The sequence below is a fragment of the Talpa occidentalis genome, unplaced genomic scaffold (genome assembly GCF_014898055.3).
Source record: "Talpa occidentalis isolate TD23 unplaced genomic scaffold, MPIMG_talOcc4v2.1 talOcc4.6, whole genome shotgun sequence".
Lineage (NCBI taxonomy): Eukaryota > Metazoa > Chordata > Mammalia > Eulipotyphla > Talpidae > Talpa > Talpa occidentalis.
Window position 1 is genome coordinate 35227255 of NW_023604972.1, and position 22551 is coordinate 35249805.

Below are 22551 nucleotides of genomic sequence, written 5' to 3' on the forward strand. Positions count from 1 at the left end.
TCAGATATATTAGTGGAGTGCATGATTATTTTTCAATGTGTTTGCTTTGCCAAAATATTAGAGCAGTGTTTCCCATGGCTGGTTCAGCAGATAACTATGCTCCAAAGAGGCTCTGTAGTAGGGTCTGTGTCAAATTAGCTTGTGAAATTGACTCACTCTCAATCTATTTGTCTTGGAGACCTAGTCATGTATGTAAGCTGTTGGATGCTTTGCCACAATTCTATTTAATATTCTATTTTTTAAACACATGTGGCTAAGGTTACCTTTTTCCCCCTATATAATACCTAGCTATATCACTTGAAACATATGCCTCAAGGACTATTCTTTGGGAAACATTGCTTTATAGCCCAGTCATTAGAGATGAATCAGCCAAGCTTTCTTACCATCATTTACATGGTGTGCTACTGAATCATACTAAAAATCAAGTGAATCAGATAATTCCTACCCATTTTCAGTCTGAAGTGTGAGCAGCAAAATATTATAGCAAGTAGTCTTGTTTTTTAATGTTCTTCTCATGTAACAGTAAAAAGGTACATTTTTTTTTAAGTTCCAATACTACTGTATTTAACAGGACATTTTAACTGATTAAAATCTAGATCTTGGGTTCTTCTCTGTAACCTTTCACCTTTTCTTCTTTCTTTATTTCTTCTTTCTTATTCTTTTTCTTCCTTTCTCCTTTTCCTTCCTGTGTCCATCCATCATTCATTTTTAATTGCGTGGGTTGCATGCTCTGTGTGTGCTATAGCAGCTTTCAGACCTTTTTCTTTGCTTGAAGTTTCAGTGGCCTATTATTACAGGGCTTTTATTTTTTTAATTATTAAATTTCTGTTTGTTTCTTAATGATAACTGTCAAATAGTTAATATCAGAGTGAAAACTTTTAAATTTCTAAATAAGATACATAGAAACATTATGTATACATGTGTCTGTTACATGTCTATAGAATACATAGACAGACATAACTCACATTTTTAAATATATATATATATATATTTATATATGTCCAAACATATTAAAGGTAAAGACCAAAGGAATGCACATCTAGTAAAAAAAAAAGCCAAATTATATTAGCGATGAAGTCAAAGTTAATGTGGAAGATACTTTGTGTTCTCAGAAGAATACAGCAAAAAAAAAAAAAATAGTTGTTGGTGGGTATTCCTTGTTAGAGCTGCACTCTGTGGTGAAAAATTAGAATATATGAAAAATATTTAAATTAATATATTTATTATTTTAACTCTTTCCCTTCCAACAGTTTTTCTTTGTCCTGGACTGCTAAGAGGAGTGTACCAGAGTGAACATTTGTTTGAATCCGACCACCAATCTGGGGCATGGTGCAAAGACCCTCTGCAGGCTTCTGACAAAATTTATTATATGCCTTGGACTCCCTATAGAACTGATACCCTGACTGAATACTCATCAAAGGATGACTTCATTGCTGGAAGGCCAACTACGACCTACAAGCTCCCTCACAGGGTAGATGGCACAGGATTTGTCGTGTATGATGGAGCTCTGTTCTTCAACAAAGAGCGCACCAGAAACATCGTAAAGTTTGACTTGCGGACTAGAATAAAGAGTGGAGAGGCCATCATTGCAAATGCCAACTACCATGATACCTCCCCTTACCGATGGGGAGGCAAATCTGACATAGATCTGGCAGTGGATGAGAACGGGCTTTGGGTAATCTATGCAACAGAACAAAACAATGGTAAAATTGTCATTAGCCAATTGAACCCTTACACCTTACGGATTGAAGGGACATGGGATACTGCATATGATAAAAGGTCAGCTTCCAACGCATTTATGATTTGTGGGATTCTGTATGTGGTCAAATCTGTATATGAAGATGATGATAATGAGGCCACAGGGAATAAGATTGACTACATTTACAACACCGATCAAAGTAAGGATAGTTTGGTGGATGTACCCTTTCCTAATTCATACCAGTACATAGCAGCTGTGGATTACAACCCCAGGGACAACCTTCTTTATGTATGGAATAATTATCATGTCGTGAAATATTCTTTGGATTTTGGACCACTGGATAGCAGATCAGGTAAGTTGACTTTTGAACTATTCAGGGGGAATATGTTGCTAGTTTTTTTTTTCAAAATGTTACTTTACAGTTTTTTCTCAGAATGTTACTATACATTTTGATCAGATTTTGTTGTCATCTTCCTTCTGGCCTGGGTACTTAAAAATTGTTTATCTTTTCATCTTAAGAATATACCTTTTAATCACTTCCATCTGTAAAAATGTATAAGAAACTGACTTTTTTCTCCTTTCTGCCACTAATCTCCAATTTTTACTCTTTCTTTGAAGGGCATTTTCATTATAAGCTGGTTAGTTCTTTGTATAGTGAAGTACACAGAACTTTGCTAAAATAGAATGCTGTCCTAATTGGTTGTGACATGCCCTCAAATGTACTCTCCAATGGAAAATATCAAAGGGTTAGCTTGGTATAATGGTTCAGGATCCATATACCAGTACATTCACCTCTCATTGAGCATCATATCAGGCCATTCCTATGGGAGATATTGTCAATTTGAGTCTGCCTATGTCTGAGTGTACCTAACTGATATATACAGAAAAGTGTTCAGAGCTGGCATATACAGAAAAATATAGATCTCAATTTTATAAGAAACAATGCAAAGCACTGCTTTGTGTAAACATATGATAATATTTAATTTCTGTTATTTAAAAGCAATTTTCCCCTTTAGGATATACATTTTATACTTGTTTAAAGACTTCCATAAATTACTTCATTTTTTTAAAAGTTTTATTCACACAGCTGACCAGGATTAGTTTAAACGTTATTTTAACAAACAATTATATTGTTTTTCATAGTGATATACTATAGAAAACAAAGATATAGGGTGTTTTTTTGATAGTAATATAGCAATCCACAGTTTAAATTATTGTTGTTCATTCACTGTTAATATGTATTTGATGCATTGTTTTTACCGTGCTTTAGTTAACATGCCATTATGTTTCTTAATTTAGTTTTTATACACACACACACACACACACACACACACACATATCTTCCTTCTTATACAAGTAGATTCTAAGTTCCATATAGCCAATGACCTTGCCTTACCCTTCCTTTTATTATGTTTTTATCTGGCCATTACTTTTATTTTCTTAGATACTAGTGTAATATATGGCATGTATAAAGAAAAGATTAGTAATTGTGAATGAATGAACACCTTTCTACTTCTCATTCTGCTAGAATAACAAATTATATTTGTTATTCAATATAACAATTCGAATATCAATATAACAAATTGATATTTTCTCTAATCCCTGAGAGGCCTCAATTAGAGTGACAACAATTCTTTCCATGCCCAACCATGTTGATATATTGAATTGCATTTTAAGGAAGGAGAAATGTAAATATGCAATAGTAGTAAAAACAACTTTTCCTTACTCAGTCTGCAAAATTTATCTGACCAAGTGCAAAATGTGAGTGAACTCAGTACAGGTAAGGTTTTTCAATGTTAACACACTTTTCAATTGAAAGCCTAAGCAAGAATCCGTCATGTGAAATATTCGGGAAGACAGTTCTTTCATAGCATTGACATTCATAAATCGAAGTGTATATTTTGTCAGTGAAAACTCTGCTTATGAGTGGTTCTTATCCTTTTCTGACTTTTAATAAGAATATGAAATGCTTTCAAATTGCCTCCAAACAAATAATAACTCATAATTGTGGGAATTAATTAGTGAATAAAGGGCAACAACATATTTTTATTAAAAAGATTATATATTCATTTACTTAATAAGTTAAAATTGATTAGCACTTCAAGTTTTGATTTGATAAACTGACCACTGACTGAAGCAAATTCTTAGATTTGTTTTATAAGTTATTCTTAAAGAATAAGGTGATAGCATCATCCTATGTATTTAGGGACTAGCCGAAAAATACTGCTAATATATATTAATAAATTGATGTGTGTGTGTTTATACATATATGTGATAAACTCTTGTAATTTTGGCCATAAGAAAACATGCTTCTCATTATATTTTTTATGGGAGTTAAAATATGGACCATCTTGCTCACATGTACTAGTGTTTGTTAAAAGGAAATTATTAAAGTGGCAAGAATTGAGAAATAGTACAGTTCACCTTTTGAAACAAATTCCTAATTTGTCAGAGGATTGTTTTCACTCTTTTTAAATGACAATGAATATCGTGTCCACTTTGCAGAGTGAATTTCACCTATATTAAATTTGCAAATATAATTGTAAGAAAAAGTATCAATTTTCATCCTTGAGTGCTCAAATTAAAAAGCTAGTACTTTGGAGTGTGGACTTATTGCAGTTTAGAGGTGGAAAGAATAAGTGTAGAAGTAAATTTTATGCATGGTGTGTGTGGATATGAGAATTTCAATTAGCATTAATAAAAGCTGTTCATCTTATTCCACACAAATGGTTTCACTGGGTGTTTTTCTATAGTAAATTACATTGACATTTTCAAAGAAATTGCCTTTAGTGAATTCTTATTATGTGTCCTCTTATATGTCTGTGGGGAAACCTTCAACTTTTTCTGTTAGGGTCAAAAAGATCAATTCTAAGTTTGTAGACCTCAAGTAGATTTGCTGTCGCCATCTGAAGCAAGATAGGTATGTTTTCTCTGATTTTAACTGAGTTCTAGTCAATGGAAATTCATACTTTTAAAGTGTGTGTGAAGGAATATCTTCATTATACCTCTGCTAAATATAACTATTCTATTCATTCAAATATCTAGGTGATGGAAGGCAGGAGGCAAATATACCTCTCTTGAATAGATAAATATTCTTTTGTGAATTGTATTCATGTAGATAGCATATTGCTTCTGAAGATAAGTTTGAAAAACATGGTTTTGTACTCTACCTTGAGCTGTCTTTTGACTGTGGTTGGGTTATTCAGCTTCCTGGTCTTGGTTTCCTTGAAGATAAATATAAATATTATACCAAAGTAGTATTTGGTTTTAATGAGATGGTATTATCAATAAACATAACAAATTTAGCCTAATAGTTACATACCAGCCCCATAAGGAACTTTATTATCCACATTTTCTTAATTAGGAACATAAGACACTGCTGTTCATATAACCCATTCAAAAACCCACCTGCCTATTAAAGTACAGTCAACTTCAGATTCACGTTCCCTCTGAGACACAGAGGGAAACATGGAAAACATGCTTTTTGGAACATGGAAAACAGCTCATGGAAAACATGCTTTACTGAGGCAGTGTGTCTAGAGAGATTCATCTGATAGAAGTATTTTCAGTATCCCAAGTCACCCAACACTCTCAAGGTGCAAATCTAATTTATAGTTATCACGATTAGATAATTACTGTATTTGTACTCTAAAAGATTGTCTCTAATTCTTCAACCTTGAAATCAAATGTGTTTATCTTTAGTAATTTAATAAACATAACTTCTGATCTCATAAACTCTGAGAGAGAATATGAAAAAAAAAAAAAAAGCTTCTTAGAAATATCTTGAAGCAAGTTGTTTCAGAAGTCATTGAATACCTTCTCTTTCATTTTTTGGACATCCATTCTCTCAAACTACTACTGTCCTTTCTATTTTCAGCTAAATACATGACATATATGTTTGTATTCTTTTGCAAAGCAAAACATCTTGTGGGATAGTGCAAACTGTGAAAAAATTGTTTTCAGCACTATCTTTATTTAAAAAAATTCATTTTTTAAACTTGCATTTCAAAAGTTTTTTTTTTAACTTTTATTTCAAAAAGTTTTTGTTGATGAAGTGAAATTTCTACTTCAAAATGCCTTTCATAAGTCTTCCAGGTAAATGTTTTTAAGTTTAAAACGTGTTCTAATTTTTCTCTTCAAGTAGTAGTTTAAAAAAAAAATACTATCAGTACTTATTCTCCAGGTAAACTGCAAATTTGTAAGTTTTTAAAAATAATTTTCCAGCATTAGTGGGTAAATGAATCAGAACTTATATTGATATTGCTATACATACATCATATATTTACATATTTCCTAGAACTTTTTTAAATAAATAGATCTATATTTTACATGTTAGAGTACATACAAATGTAAACATCTCCAATTTATAAAAAGTTTTTGTTCAGGAACTAGTAAGACTTTGATTTACATTGAAATAATCTTATTGACATTGTTTTAGTTATTTTTGTTTATTAATTTTATAGTGTTTGTTGTAAATAGTAGGTATTCTGTCAAAAATTGTTGAATGATCTAAGAAGGAAGTTTTGCAAATGTTAAAGAGACATGCCAATGCTTTCTTCCAGAAGTAATTCAAAAAAATTAAGTTGGTAGTTTTAGAATGGAGGGAAAATGTGGTCAACTGTTCAATGAATTTGACATAAAGAATATATTCTCTAATTTTTCCATTTAAAAATTACTTCAATTTGGAGAAAATGGAAAGGATATTACTTTTAGAAGTTAATAGCAATTTATTCTATTGAAAATACATTTATTCTGCAGAAAAGGGAAGTCAGTTTTGGATACCTGGATCCAAAATGTTTATAAGCATTAGCATCTGAATATAAAGTATAAGTGAAAATGCTCTCTCTGTTTTTTTTTTTTTTTTTTTTTTCTGAGCAGAGCATACATCTTGAACTCTCCGATCTCAAGTTTTCTTCAGATGTACATTGTACTGAATCTTTTCCTACCTTATAAAATATGATATAAACTACATTCATCCTGGCTTCTAATTGGTTATTGCATAAAGATACACTGATAAGCTATATAAATGTAAAATATGGATTAAAACATTCCAAATTATGTTTACCTATTTCACAGGTTTATTTGAGTGAGTCTCAGGTTGGCATCATAATCCAAAAACTGTACCTTATATCCAAATATGTTCCACATGAGGTCATCAAAGAATTTCATCGCTAACATTGGCTATAATTAGTGACTGGTGTTGTCTGACTTTTAACTGTTCTTTTTCCCAAACCACCATGTGGGAGTTCTATAATGATTAATCAGTAGGGGTGATATTTCAGATATTTTCTTTGACTCTTCTAGTTTGTTCCTAAACTATCCATAAAACAAGCTAAAATTTCCTTGTCAAATATACAATGTTTTCAAGTATTTGGAAGGAAGTGGTAGTAGATTTGGATTAATAAGAATAGGCAGAGAAACCCAACTCCAAAAATTTCCTAAAATTAGTATGTCATGTAGAACTTAAATTCTATTGGTTGAGATTTAGTAAAACACAATCCATGAACAAAGACAAGAGAACCATGATTTGTAGTTATTGTCTCTGCCTGCTCTTCTGCTTCCCAAACACAATTCACATTTCCCTGAAAAACATTTGAGATTATGTAAATGTAACTATTCTTATATATGCTGAAGATAGTAGAATCTCAAGCAACAACAAAAAGCCTACACATGTAGCAGTTTAACAATGCAGATAAGGTGAACCTTCTGTCCTTATAATATGCTAATTAAGTGCATTTGTGTCTCCTGTAGAAGCTGTGGCTATGTAGTGATGAATAAGAACTTTAAACACACATGACACCTCGTTAAAATGTAATTTTCACATCATATATCTGAACTCTTTACTTTGACAGCTGAGTAATGTGAGTGCTGGGCAGAGAATCTTGAACATTTTGAAACTGTCACGTGTTTAATAGGTAGTGGAATTGGCTTCCCAAATGGTTGAGTTAAATATGGTGCAACTTACTCACAAAATAGAGTCAGAAAGTAGTAAGATCTTAAATAAAATTTATACTCAACCCATGGGTTAGATTGCTATACAGTTCCACTTGAGAATACACATTGTCTCCAAAGTTTAATTTGCATCAACCTTAGTAGCTGAGTAGACATTGAAAAGAAAAAGTTGTCAGCTACTTGTTGCTAATTTCATTCTGTCTGTATTTTTATGCATCAGCTGTTTCCCAGTCTGCATAGGAGCCCCCCTTTTTTTTTTCTCTCAAGGGCTTCTTCATTTCCTGTAAACAGTTGCTGACTGAAGGATATTGCTGCTGGGCTTTTTTCATGAAGTGCAGCCAAAACTTGCAAATTTACAGTAGCTGTTCCATTACCACTTAACATTAGCTGAATTTTCTCCTGTTTATTTTTACCTTTTCTCTATTCACAAGTGACCACCAAACCTTTCCAGAATCATACCATGTGCTTTTCAAGCTCTAAAATCAAAAATCACAATCATATACAAGCAAAGATGTACCTGGCTGTTTTATAGCTGAGGCCAGTTAGCCATTAATCTAATAATGTGAGTGACCGACCTAATAAATGAGACGAGATGCAAAGGATAAAAAGATTCACAAATGTTACTAATTTACTACTTTTTTCCCCAACAGAATGATGTCCCTGATAAATGTATAATAATTAGGAAAGTAATCTGAATCATTTCTACATGTAACTCAGTTAAAAAGATGACTTACTTGTGAATAAGCATCCCACTCATACCAGCTGTCCTCTTAGCCATTTCACTGCTCATTAGCACGTCCACCAGAGGGCAGGCAGGTGGAACAGAAATAGTTTTGCTTCTCATTATTAGCACATCTTGTAAGAGTTGGCAAAAGTGGCTAAAATGAGACTGCTGATTTTACAGGGATTTCACTGTAGACTACTTTCCTTCTACAGACATTAGCACAGAGGGGTGAGAATTAACTGTTTTATATAACAGCTGACAAAATTGTATTAATCTGTTTTATTTCTCTGCTTTTAAAATTTTTTTAGAAAGTGTTTAAGTACCTAAGGACAGGTTTGACAACAATAGTATACATTTAATTAAGCACAGAGATATCTCTCTTATAACTACTTTTACTCTAGAAATCTATATCAGAAAATAATGAGTAATGGCCAAATGTTTAAGATGCACAAATGACACATAAAATATACTGTATTGTGTGTTATTGTCAGATTTCCTGACATGCAAATGGAGAATTCATGATCAAATTCTTTCATCCACTTACCCCTAGAAAGATACAAATTAAAGTTATCCAGTGCTCTCAATGTGAAATGTTTATAACTGAAATATTTCAGCTTAAAATTTTGATTTTTAGAAATGTTAGAACATTTTTACATAGAATATACAAATGCAAATGAAGTGTTAGCTATCTGCTGACCCTGTGACATAGAAGTATCTCTAATGATATTTTTTTTAATGAGCTATGTCTTAAACTTCTGCCTCTGATAAATAAGAAACGGGCATTTATTAGAAACACTATTCAATAAAAATATAAGGTAGATTGAATATGAAAACAGTAAACTTTTTAAAATCTGATTTTTTCTATCTAGCATATAATTTGTTTTTTATTATTTTTTAAATTTTATATATTTTACATCATTTTTCACTTTTGCACAATGTATGCTTTTTCCTCTTGGTTATAGTCCCCGTAAAAGTCTCACCCCCCTTGTTTTGATCCTACTCCCTCCTCCCCGCCCCTGTAGTGTGTCTCTGGTGTATAGTTGCTTGTTGGTTTTGATTTTTACTTTATTATAATTAGTCTTTATGCTGGTCCCTTATTTAGGTTTTCTAAATACCTGTATTGCATTTATATTTGATATTAAACAGGGCATAGACAATTATATCTTATAAAGGAGCCCACTAAGAGACATAGTGATAATGTTTGGTGGAAAGGAAGCTTGAAAGCAAAATGGGAAATAGTAATAAAAAGTCAAAAATAAAACGTAAAATTCAGGTTCACAATCTTCTATAGAAGCAGAAGCAGGAAGTCAAAACTGGATTTGGTCAGAAACCCTGCACTGATTGACATTCCTTCACTCCCTCTCACCTTCTTCCTTCCCCTCCCTGACTCTTCCCATCTCCTCCTTCCCTGTGTCTCCTGTCCTCTCTTCCTTCTCTCCCTCCTTCCAGCCTCCCTCCCTCCTTCCAGCCTACTTTCAGTCCTTCATTCTTTTAACCACAACTGAGACCAGGTGCTGTGCTCTGTTCTATGAGTGCAAGTATGAACAAAGCAGACATTAATGTTGCCTTCATGAAATTTAATGAACAGTGACAAGAAATAAAGAAAAGGAGTTGTCAAAAAACCCAGAACCCAGTAGTATTACCTACTATTTGAGTGTTTTCATATCAAGCCATTTACATAGACTATCAAATTTAATGCTAAATATTCACAAAGAAAGCATCGTCCTCATTCCCAGATGAAGAGCTGAAGATCAGAGAAGGGACATAGTAAAATAACTGAATCATCACACACATAGTTGAAAGCTAGTTACAATCCTAGTCTGCCTGACTTTCTGCTATGTCAGGTTACCTTCATTAGACTTTTAAAAGTATATAAAATCCTGTATTATAATTTTCCTGGTAAAAATCAAAATCAACAAGCAACTATAAACCAGAGACACACTATGGGGTGGCAGGAGGAGGGCGGAGGATCAAAACAAAGGGGATAGGAATTGTATGGGGACTATAGCCAAGATGAAAATGCATACATTGTGCAAAAAAATGAAAAATGATGTAAAAATATATAAAATTTTTAAAAAATGAAAAAAGTATATAAAATTCATAGCTAAGGAGCAAGTGGGGAAGGCGGGAAGAAGATGTACACATACTAGATGAAAGTGAAGCAGGTTAGCTGAAGTAGCAAATGCAGAGCAGCAAGTACATGGTAGGGACAAGCGCACAGTAACTAGTATTTTAGAGCACCCCACCCAGCCCCTCCAAATTCACACACCTACCTTAATACTTCAATATAAACATTATGAAGTACAGATGAAGAAACTGAGACTGGGAAATGTGAAGTCACCTGCACAGAGAGACCCAGTCTGCAAATATAGTTATGGACTTCAAAGAAGCCCAGTTTTATTTGACTTTCCATGATGAAGTTGAAGCACATTATATTGATAATGGAAAAAAAATTATAATGCACACAAGCACATAATAGCAGGTAATATAGTAGTGCATGGATTTGATGTGATGTGTGTTTTCCTGGAAATGCTTGAAGAAACAGATTTAATTATTGGAGGATTATAGGACTTAGAGGGGAACTTTTTCAGAAATTCTGAGCAATTTAAAAGACCTTAGAGATTTGGGGACTGGCTCTTACTTAGGTTTAAGTCTACTTAATGCATATTATTTCCATTTTCTTAATTCAGATGTGTTGCTGTCAATACCCTCATGATTACTACCTATGAGTGAGATTCACAAAATGGTGAAAGTAAAATGAAGAAAGAAAAAATGTTAGGGAGGAGAGAAATAAAAGGGAAATAAATATGTTTCCTAAAAATAAATGGACAGAAAGTTAATGAGTTCCCTTCCTTCAAAAGGAAAGCAATGAAAGGGCATACAGTTAAAATGTTAAAATTATATTCCAAGATTGATTTAACTAACCTCAGTGTTAAGGATAAAATTAAGGATAAAGTGGTGATTTTGCAGCCTGGAATGTAAATCGTTATTACCTCTTTGGGAAATAAGCATACCTTATATTCTAGCCCATCGACTACTAGCTTTTTCTCTATGAAAAAGTTTTCATTCTTGTGTGCAAAGGACTTGTACAGAGTGTTTATTATAGCAGTGTTTAAAGTAATGTGAAAGAGATACTGTCCCTAGGATCTGTGGTGGGGTAGGGAAGCAGGAAAAAGACACAGTTTGTATACAGTTACCCAGGTGAAAAATAAGTGGCTGGCACATGAAATTTAAATCTGAACAAAATGTACTAGCACCAGAGCATTTAAAAGTCTGATCATTGTGGAAGATAGAGGGAAACTATGTGATCAACTATCTCTTAGAAAGAAATATATCAGGTCAAGTATTCCTACCTATGAAATAAGGAAAGAACTTATGCTGAAATTTTTACTTTCTAGTAATATAATCCCATTGAAACTTAATAACCCAAAGAAGCCAGGATTACAACTTTGCAAAGCACCAACAACCTTCAACTTGTTTAACTCATTTTACTACATCATTATTAGTGAAAGAAGCCCTCTCAACAGAAAAGGAAAATTTTATTCTGAAGTTTTAATTGAGTGTGACTATAAAAGCAATGATTGTGTATTTCAGAAACAGTGCATATTAAATAATTCTTGAGAATTTAATTGCTTGAAAGTAATTTTTTATATCATCTTCACTGAATTTTCCCCTGAGTATGGATATATTGACTTGCTAAATACTTTGGATTATTATCACCACTTTTAGTATATCTATGGTGTTTAAGTTTTCAGGAACATGACCATGTGCTTAAATGGATGGACAGGACTAATGGTTATCATATTCCGGGGTTGGAATTTGAAATACCATAACACGGGTTCAAGTGCCTATTTTTGCAATCATAGAAAAGCGAAAATTCTGCAGACATACTAGCAAACAAAAAACTTAAATGTGAATCAAGGTGGAGGTTTTAATTCTGTGATTTATACTGAAGAAGATAAACCAACTGGAAGAGATCTGTGTCATAAATTCAAAAATTTCAAGGCAGGGCTTCCCTGTGGCACAGCGGGTTGAACACAGCACTGTGAAGCTGTCTGCAGCCTCTGCAGTGCCAGTTCGATTCCCGGCTAGCCAGGGAGAGTCCCACATGGCGCAGCAGACCTCTCCTGTCTTGTCCGCTGCTCCCCTCAGCAGTGTTTCGGTTCATCTGCCTGTCCTGCTCCCCTCTCTGTCTCTGGTGAATCCTCTCACCCTCCTGTGCTTCTGGCCTGTAGCCCAGCTATTGTATAAATAAATAAAAAATTTAAAAAAAGGAAGAAGAACCTATAGAGTTCTAAAAAAAAAAAAAAAATTCAAGGCATATGTCACATAAGAAATATAAAATGGGGGTCTTCTTGGTGGCATAGGGGTTAAATCTCAGTGCAATTGCCCCTATGGCCTGAGTTCCATCTGTGGCCAGGGAGCAAACCCACATATGTGGCAGCAGACCTTTCCTGTCACCCCCATGCTCCCAGCAGGAGTGTATTTCAGTAAATTCACCTGTTCTGTTTCCCACTCTGTCTCTGGTAAATCCTCTCACCCCATGCACCTCTGACCCACACCCCAGTTCTTTATATAAAATAAATAAAAACATTAAAAATACATAAAAAATTATCATCTAGTCACATCAAATTTTATATTGGGGTTAGGTATGAAGTTATCTGTTAAAAATTAAATATAATCAAAAACATTTTGAAACTCCTTTAATAGATTATAAAATGTTTTTAATATATCCCTAGACTGCAAATATTATTATATAATATTGTGTGATGTATAGAGTATTTATTAAAAATTAACTTTAAAAGTATGATTTTTACAGTGCCTCAATTATAAAAAAACTGCTTGAATTCTTAAAAAATAAATATATCTATGGTACAACTCCACTGATTAGCAAAAAGAGCAAACTCTATAGTTGTTTCTGTGGAAATAAATCCTTTCTGTGATTAATATTTTTCCCTAAAACAACACATCAAAAAGATCTTCTCGGATATACTGATTTGCACTTTCCCATTGAACTTGTATAAAATTATTAGGCCACTCGTTAAATGTCTCAACAAAACTACTAAAAAAGTTATGTGATAGAATATTTAATGATATAACTGTTCATTATGTATTGCTGTTTTTTAAAGTAGGTTTAAATGATTTGAGATACAGATCACTGTAAGTTCCCTACTTTTGTTTAAGCTTGAAAAATTCTATTAAAAGTTCATTAAATGATTATTATAGAATAGTCCTACTTTTTTGTTACACATAGTACACATTTTACCAAACATTGTGATCTGAAGTTTTAATTGATATTAATTTCTGAATATTTCAGTTTTGAACTTCTAGGTTTTACCAGATTTCTTTACTGAATATATAGTCTTCGAAAGAGAGATGCAAATTTCTGAAAATTAACTTAATATCCCAGATAATCTATTTAGAATTTTATGATGAAACATAAAACATTCTTATTATTGTTGAATTCAAGATAACTACCAAATCAATTAGCCCCTGTTTGTGATTACAACACACACATGAGAAAGTGCTAAAGTTTTATTGAGAGAATGAAATTGTAAGAGTGGATCCATAGTTCATTTCTAGATTTTTTTTTTCTCTGCTATGGAAGAAAACTTTGTTGTTCTTAAAAATACTATGTATTTTTAGCTGTTTTGTTTCTACTCCCTGATTTTAGAGCCCTACACAATTGTGTAACACAAGAATGAATCTACTGGCATGGAAAAATAGAGTAGCAGAGTACACATTGATCTCTCCTTCAGAGACAAGAATATGCTAATGTTTTAATTTAGTAACTACCTATTGATTTTGACTTTTAAACAACTCAAACCACCAGTTTTCAGCAGTTGTTTAAAGGAATAAAAATGAAATCTGTAAAAAATATTTAAAGATACTAATGTTGAAATTTAGTGAATAGAAAGTCAATATTCTAATCAAATATAAAACAAATATTTTACTATCTGCTTTGACAATGAAATAGGTAAATTTGTCAAATTGAAGAATTGAATATTATTTTTTAAATTTTTATCTCTATGTCTTTTTATGATCTTGCTTGTATTTTTTTGGGAGGATTAGGTAATTATATTCATTGAACATTGACTGTTAGTCATTAAAGCAAGATATTTAAGAAATACGTTTCACAAGAGAAAAGCACTAATAATCATTATAATCTTATGTTATTAAAATCATTTGTGTGTTGATTGTGTAGACTGCCATTTTACTGATTTATTGCTTTTAAAAGTGTTTTGCTAGAATGTTTAGTGTTTTTTATGTAGATCATCATGTCATAAGCAAATAGTGATAGTTTTATTTCTTCTTTACAATCTGGTTACCTTTATATCTTTCCCTTGCCTAATTGTTCTAGCTAGGACTTCCAGTAATATGTTGAAGAATAGTGCTGAGAGTGGACATCTTTGCCACATACCTGATCTTAGAGGAAAAACTTTCGGTTTCTTACAGTTGAGTATGATGCTAGCTGTGAGTTTGGCATTCATGGTCTTTATTATGCTGAAATGTGCTTATTCTTTGCCTTTATGTTCCTTTCTATTTCCATTCATTAAGAGATTTATTTTTATCAGAAATGGATGCTGCATCTAAACCAAAGAAAACCCTAGAAATATGACTGCAGAACAGAGGCTATAAGAAGGGGAAGGAATGTAGTGGTGGGAACAAAGGAAAGAGGGGGCTTCATTCTGTATGGGTGCTTGAATGGTAGGTGTAGAGAAAGCATTCTAATGTTTTACCACAACTTTATATAATATTTCAGAAAGCAAGTAAATTTTTAGTGCTGTTAATTTAATTACTTTGGGGAATCAGAAGCCTTTTTTAAATATATTCCTTTGCATAATTCTATTTCTAAGTATATGCATATAGATTACAAGCAGCTAATTCCTAAATTTTATGGGATAATGGGTCTTAAAGAATGGTCCTACTGGGAATTGTTAAGAATGCAGATTCTCCAATTTCTAGCCCAGATTGAGTCAGACTCAGGGTAGTGCCCAGTAATCTATTGTTAACAAGTTCATGAATTTGAGACTAGTTATATAGCCATAACCTCTACTGTATGTGCTCAGCATATAACAATATTGAACTTTTATTTTTAATTTTGGCAACTATTTTTTGTTGACTGCCTTTAACAAATATTTTCCAATCCCCTATGTAATGAGTATTGCAAAAAGACTGCATAAATTATCCCAGGATCATGCTAAATACAGATTTCATGCCTTCTTCCTACCCTATCAAATCACAGCCATATAATGTTGATTTATACATCTTGAGTTAAGTAGGAAAGTGAGGTCTTGGAATAGTATTTTTTTAGAGATGATTTTAGGTTTGGAAAAAAAAATAAAGATCTAGATGTTCTTTTGCTTAAATTGAATTTATGCCTTAGTATGAATATTGTCTTAATGCATTAAGAATCTGTAGCATGATAGATACTACTCTGAGCTCAGGCTGCTCTGACAGTGAAATGCATCACTTTGTTTTATTAAATGACCCTGTTTTGTGTCCTCACAGAATTACTATCTGTGAGGTTGACAGCAAGGAACAGCAGCCTAATATAAGATGGACACATCCCTTCTGAAGCTTGTTCTGGCAAAGCAAGGTGCCATTCATCTTCACCTTGAATAGTTGGAATAAATTAATGCAGTGAGAAGAGCAATGAGACTCCAGGCAATCATGCAGGGCTTTGCAACAGCTCATGATCTGTTCATGTATTGGGGAAGAGGGAGATGAAAATGGAGAGGAAGACAAATTAGAACTGTTACTGTAGTTGAAAGAATGCAGTAATCAGTAGAATCCCATCCTTACCAGTGAGCAGTACCTCAGATTTCCATATTTTAATTTACAGCAAAGACATTTTTCTACTCAAAAGTGGGAGTAGGAAGAATTTGGAATTTTTCAGCTATGTTTATAATTTTCCATGTGTGATAACACACAGTTATATGATACATGATGGATTCCTTTTCTGTCCATTCCCAACAACTTTCCTAAACATAGACAGATGAAGAACTGTTTTGAAATGCCTTGTTGCTGCCTGAGTCCAATGGCTCTTTCTGACTGTGTTAATTTATTCTGGGTCTTCAAGATTAGCATTCCTGGCACTCAGCTTTGCCAGCTGAGAGCTGAGTGAATGTAGAGAACGTGCACATCGTGAATCAAATTGATGTGAAAGCTTTTTTTGGTCCAGTCCCCTCCCCTTACTTTTCTCTTGTAAGACAAAAATGTCAGATAGTTTTGACCCAATAAGCCTGTAAAATTTAAAAGTAAATTTTTAAATGTGCATCTGATATGCATAAAAGGGAGACATATAATTTATTCCTTTTCAAATTTTAAAATAAAATTGTACATGAAAGTGCTGTCTCAGAGTATTTTTAAAAGAAATATTGCTTTATATCGTTTTCCCTTCACTTATTTTATATATGATATATATCATTAGCATTATCTCTAGAAATATTTGACTTAGTGACTAGAATGAGTTGTAGTTGTTTGTTCCAAAAATCTTTTATTCAGTTTCCTTTCGTTCTTTTAATTTTACACCAACTCTTTCCCCAAGTATTGAACTGAAAGTCCAGTCATTCATTCTTACTGCACAAAGTTGAATTTTTTTATTAAGTCTGCACTCTTTCCTGATTAGAAGTAACATAATTCTGCTATTATTCATTAAAAATAATATGAAATGGTAAAAGCAATAAAATAATGCAGTGCCTCACAAAATCTTGGGAGATTTTTACATTTCTATATTACAGGGAAAAGGACAATTTAAAAAAATGGATTAGTTTCTTGTTTCATTGCCTATTTTCAGGTTATAGGTATATATTCTCCGAGATAATTCAGAAGCCTTTTAGAGATATTTTATATTTCCTTAATTACTTTACATGTTAAAGCTAAACATTTTACATAATTCACTGCGAAATATTTATTGAATTCTTAATTGTGTGTCCAACTCTGTACTCAAGATCTTAAATGAATTACAATGAATGTGTGATGGAATTGATCCTTTCAAATTCCAAAGCAATTCGTTTTCGTATTAAAGTGGACGGATTATACTGTTTGAAAGGGGATGAGTAGGACATAGTTATCACTTGGCAGAGTATCAATGGGTATTATAGGCATAGATGAAACGCTGACTGCATCCTAAATATGTGAGTTCCCTGTTATTTTGTCATGCACAACTTATACTAGAATCCTTTCTTTCCCATTAATGAAAAACAATAATATACACTGATTCAGTCTGTAGCACTTGGCTATTATTTGCTGAACTGTATAAACAAAGAGCAGCTGTATCATTGTTTAAATTGCATGATTTTGTTTATTCATTAAAAAATTTTTATGACAGTAGTGTGGCTTAGCAGCAAGCTTATAGTGATGAAGAAGTTAATTAACAACATTGAGCAAGGCTTCAAGAGATGAGTTTTAATAAGTAGTACTAAAAATATTATAGTAGTCATCCACAGATAAACATAATAAGCCTCAGACAAATGGGGAAAATGGTCAGATTACAAGAAAAATCATGTTAGAATTATTTGCCTTTCCAGTTCCCAAAGAATAGTACAAATAAACATGTACTCATTCACAGACTTAAGACAATGACTGTAATTTTCCTTATTTTTTTTTCTTCTGTAACATAAAGCTACTACATGGGTAGAAAATGGAAGATTGACAAAAAAAAAAAATAAGCAATCATCTTTTCATAATACATTCACTCCGAAAGAGGATGACTCTAACAGTAAAAGGAGTCAGACAGCTTAATAAGAATCCTGGAATTATATGAGCTTTCCAGCCCAGAAATATTGATAGATATAGTCTAAGTGTATTAGTCTCCTTCATTTTAGAGCCAAAGAAGTCTTAATTCAAGCACTAGGAAATCCATAATTGGAAGGAATCCCATAGTCACTGCTGACATTTTTCTCTAATTATAAGTGACTTTGTTACATCATAAGCCCATTTAAGAACTCTGGGTTTTCATAAGAAAAATATTTCCAGCTTCAATTGACTAGATCCAATGTTATAAGAAATTCACTTCTTTGGGTTTTGCATTAGAGTGTTGTGTAGTTTTTTGGTAAAATAATATGAAAAAATAATATTGAAGTGTTTTAATATGGTTTCAATTTTGCCTGAGGGCCAGAAGTTAATCTTACATTATTAACATAATAATTTAGTAAATTCTATGGCTTACTTTAGGATTTTATTATGATTGTGATGGGCGATGTTGCTTTTTTTTAATTATTTTGTCATGACATGAGCAATGTCCCAAGGCCAAGTAACTACGGGATCTTATTTTTTTCAGCCATCAGTGTTTACTGAATACAAAATACTTAATGATGTGAGAGATAAATGAAGAATGTTGGCCCCATAGATAAGACAGTTATAAATTAGGGACGCGACACACTTGGACAAAGTCAAATCATGCTAACTAACCAAATATAAAACTTACCAAATTAATAATAATAGTAACATTGAAACTGTCATATTTGCATGGATTTTTTATTTGAATGATTTAGCAAAATCTCATGATTTAAGAGATGAAGAAATGTGGATTCAATTAGATTAAATTATATAAAATTATGAATATTTGAAAGTTCTGATGTACAAAAATACCAATTTCATATGGCTTGACCTATATAATGTAATATCTTCACATGTGACTTTGATTACTTAATAAGACAAAAATAGTATGCTGTTTCAACAGTCAGCTGAAGGTGTTTTTCTGGGTGCTTTGATGAACTTTTTCATTGGTCCTCTCCTGCTCAATATTTTTAATCTCTGACTTTTATGAAGAAGTAAAAGAATATTGTAACAGATCTGATGATAAAATCAAGAATTAAATAGTTCAGGACAACCCTGTGTCAGTAAGCTAAAACAAAGAAAGGAAAAAGATGAAATCTAGCATAGAAAACTGTAAGATCCTCTGTTTGGGTTGTATATAAATCCAAAATAAGGAGATTCTGATAGACAGTTGTTCATGTAAGGGAAGGAAAAACTTTAGTTCATTTTTGGTCAACTTGTGCATATCTGTTGACTCATATTTTGCCAGTCACTATATATATATATATATATATATATATATATATATATATATATATATATATATATACCAAACAATGCCATTCCCTATCTTCAGAAACTTAGAGAATTAGAGGGACCACAAATTAAAGTTGTATCAACAGCTTTGGCCTCTTGGGAAGGGAAAGTTAAGTGTAAGTCTTTAACTGTGATGACATAGATGGTGATGATGATGAAGATCTATAATGAAGGGGAACATTTCATACCATTCATATTTGGTTAGGTCATTACCTAAGAATTTGGTTCAGAATTTACTGGTACCAGCTTTTGAGAGGGATAGCAATATGTGAGAGTTCATCCAGTGGAGGATGCCTAGGTCATTGTGTATTTTGGAAACTGTAATTCATTTGATTAAAGGATCAGAATATTGGGGCCTCCCCTGGTGATGCAGTGGTTGAGCACTGGGCTGCAAGGCTGCCCGCAGCCTCTGCAGCACCGGTTCATTCCCTGGCTGCCGGCGAGGGTCCCACCAAAAAAAAAAAAAAAAAAAGGAATCAGAATATTCACCTGAAGACTATGAAATCTGATTACCTGAATTTGAAAATGCCTCTCTACTTAGTAGCTATTTATCTTTTTTTTAAGATTTATTTATTTACACAAGAACTGGGGTACAGTCAGAGGCACAGAAGGGTGAGAGAATTCAGCAGAGACAGAGTGGGGAGCAGAACAGGCAGACGGACCAAAGACACTCGTAAGAGTTGCAGCAGGCGAGGCAGGAGAGGTCTGCCGTGCCATGCATGCTTCTCCCTGGCCGGCCAGGAATCCAACCCATGCTGCAGAGGCTGTGAACAGCTTCACAGAGCACCTCTCAACCTGCTGAGCCACTATATATCTTGGAGCAAGTCTCTTGGCCCGTGAAACCTCAATTTCTTCACTAAAAAAAGTGAATTGTAATAGTGCCTGCATCTCAAGATGTTTGAGAAGAATTAGCAAGTCAATATTAGTAAAATATTTATAACAATGACTGTACATGACAGTTGACAGATAAGTGCTAAGATAGATAGATAGATAACATAGATAAAGGATTCTGGAAGGGAAAATCAAGAGGAAGTCATGTCAAGTATCTTTAAATATCTGAGCAGGAGTTTGTGGATAAGAAACTAATCATATTTTATATTTCTTGATGGGAGTAGAAGCATGAAGCTAAAGAAGATAAGCCTCATGCAATTTATATTGTTTTAGAAAATGTAATTATAAAAGTTTAGCCAGTTTCAGTTCTGCAGTAGTCTCTTCCTTTCTAAATCTTGGTAATTTCAAAAGTGATGCAGAATTTGAAAAATGAGCATTAACAACTCTTTGATCAGACACCTTTCATTTGAAGTAGGTGGTAATGCTATTAAGTTCTAAACAAATTTCAGATATGGACTCTGAGTACATGTCACATTAAACCATTACCGCTTATTGACTAATAATATTGCTTATAGTGGTAACTAGAAGTCATAGACTTTCTGTTCCAGAAGCTCTCCTGCCCAAGATTATCTGAATAAATTCAGATAATTGTCTTAGTCTCTTTCATTCTTTAACAACATAAAAGTTCATCAGTGCAGTGCTATTACTAACATACCAGAGATTTCTTGTAGAAACTGGTCATACTGCTGTGACTTCATCCTTCACATAGTGCTTGAATATTCTTAATGGTTTTAGTGAAATCTCTCTTGCTGACATCAATTTACTATAACATTTCAGAGTAAAACCTTGATTATGAAGAAACAGTGCAGTTTTTGAAGTGACATTTTTAAAAATTACTTCTTTTAAAAGGGAATTGCTTTTTATTCCCTGGTATGCTAAGTCCACAATATTTTAGGCCATTCAAAAATAATCCAGTAAAGTAAGAATGGTATCACAACTACTGACACTGAGTCTCAGTAGTACTAACTGCATAATGTTATATAATTGAAAAACAGCATCTCTCTCTTATAAATTTAAAGGCTATAGAACAAAGATAATTATATATTTCAGCTGGATATTATATACAGTTTCATCTGTAGAATGCTAATTTTGTGTCTCCACTGATACATACTGACATTTCTGTTAATAGAAAGTCATTCAATATTGGTTTGGCTACTGTTTACCAAAGAGGCCAATTTCTCCTTTTTCAGAAATGTGTCAAATTCAAGATGTGATTGGTAAACAGTCAGTGTTTAGCACTCTGTCAATAGGTATTTTAGTCTTCTCCCTACTGGTTAACATGTACACATACATTGGTCCATTCTATTTGGAGTGAGGTTATTGGTGGAAACTGCAAAATTTAATGTATACAAAAATATGACTCCTGTGAAAAAAATGAATGTACAGTTAGGGGCACAGACTTTAAATGAATAAACCAAATGGAGAAGGGATAAGAGGAACATGCATAAAATAAATAAACAATACTCAAAAGGTAAAGTACTTGGGAGATCATGGAAAGAAAGTAGATATAAAAAAGGGTATTAGGCACCCTCAGCTTAGTTGCTATAGCCTTAGCCAACAAAGTGCATTTTACTTTTTTTTTTTTTTTGGTCTGTTTTCCTTTGGAGAAGGATACAAATTAATCAACTTTCTCTTAAATGTAATGGTCCATCACAAATTTAATATTTGCTCTTTTTCAGCTTTTCTTCTCCGATCTAAATGTCCATGGTTGTTTAACCAGGTATCTTCGCAACATTGTTCTCAGATGCCTTATTTCCTTTTCTCTTTTCTATTCTTAAAACTGGCCACAGCATAGAGATATAAGCAATGGTGAGGTAGTTTCACTATCAACAGTAAACTCTAAAATCTGCTGAGATTTTCCGTTGAACTGTGTAAGTTTTATTCTTCCTATTTACAGATAAATAAACTAGGAACAAAATTTAAACTAAATGGCTCCATGATTATATAACTAGTAAGCTTAAGAGCCAGGATTTCAATCTGTACCTGACCATTTTAATATAGGCTAAGAACAAATTAAAGTTTAAGTTTCTATTGATTCATAAAGGGTTTATGGCTAAGAAAACCAGAGCTTCCTAAAATATGACATCATTACCAAACTCGCTCATCTAACATATAAATAAGTACAATACATATTTTAAAACTTAAATCCCTCTAAGAAGCTCTTAAATGAAGACATTTCTTTGCTTTTGGAATTTAGTGATTAGGA

The 22551-nt window shown here is 32.8% G+C and overlaps 1 protein-coding gene across 21 annotated transcripts in view; it reads left to right on the forward strand.

The window, feature by feature from the left end:
* The window catches only part of ADGRL3 (adhesion G protein-coupled receptor L3), a 766591-nt gene that overhangs the window by 466694 nt on the left and 277346 nt on the right, over positions 1-22551 (forward strand). For all 21 annotated transcript variants that reach the window (XM_054688025.1, XM_054688026.1, XM_054688014.1 and 18 more), the window contains one exon: positions 1251-2051. In XM_054688025.1, the coding sequence (XP_054544000.1) occupies positions 1251-2051 (801 nt within the window). The remainder of the gene's footprint in view (positions 1-1250; positions 2052-22551) is intronic.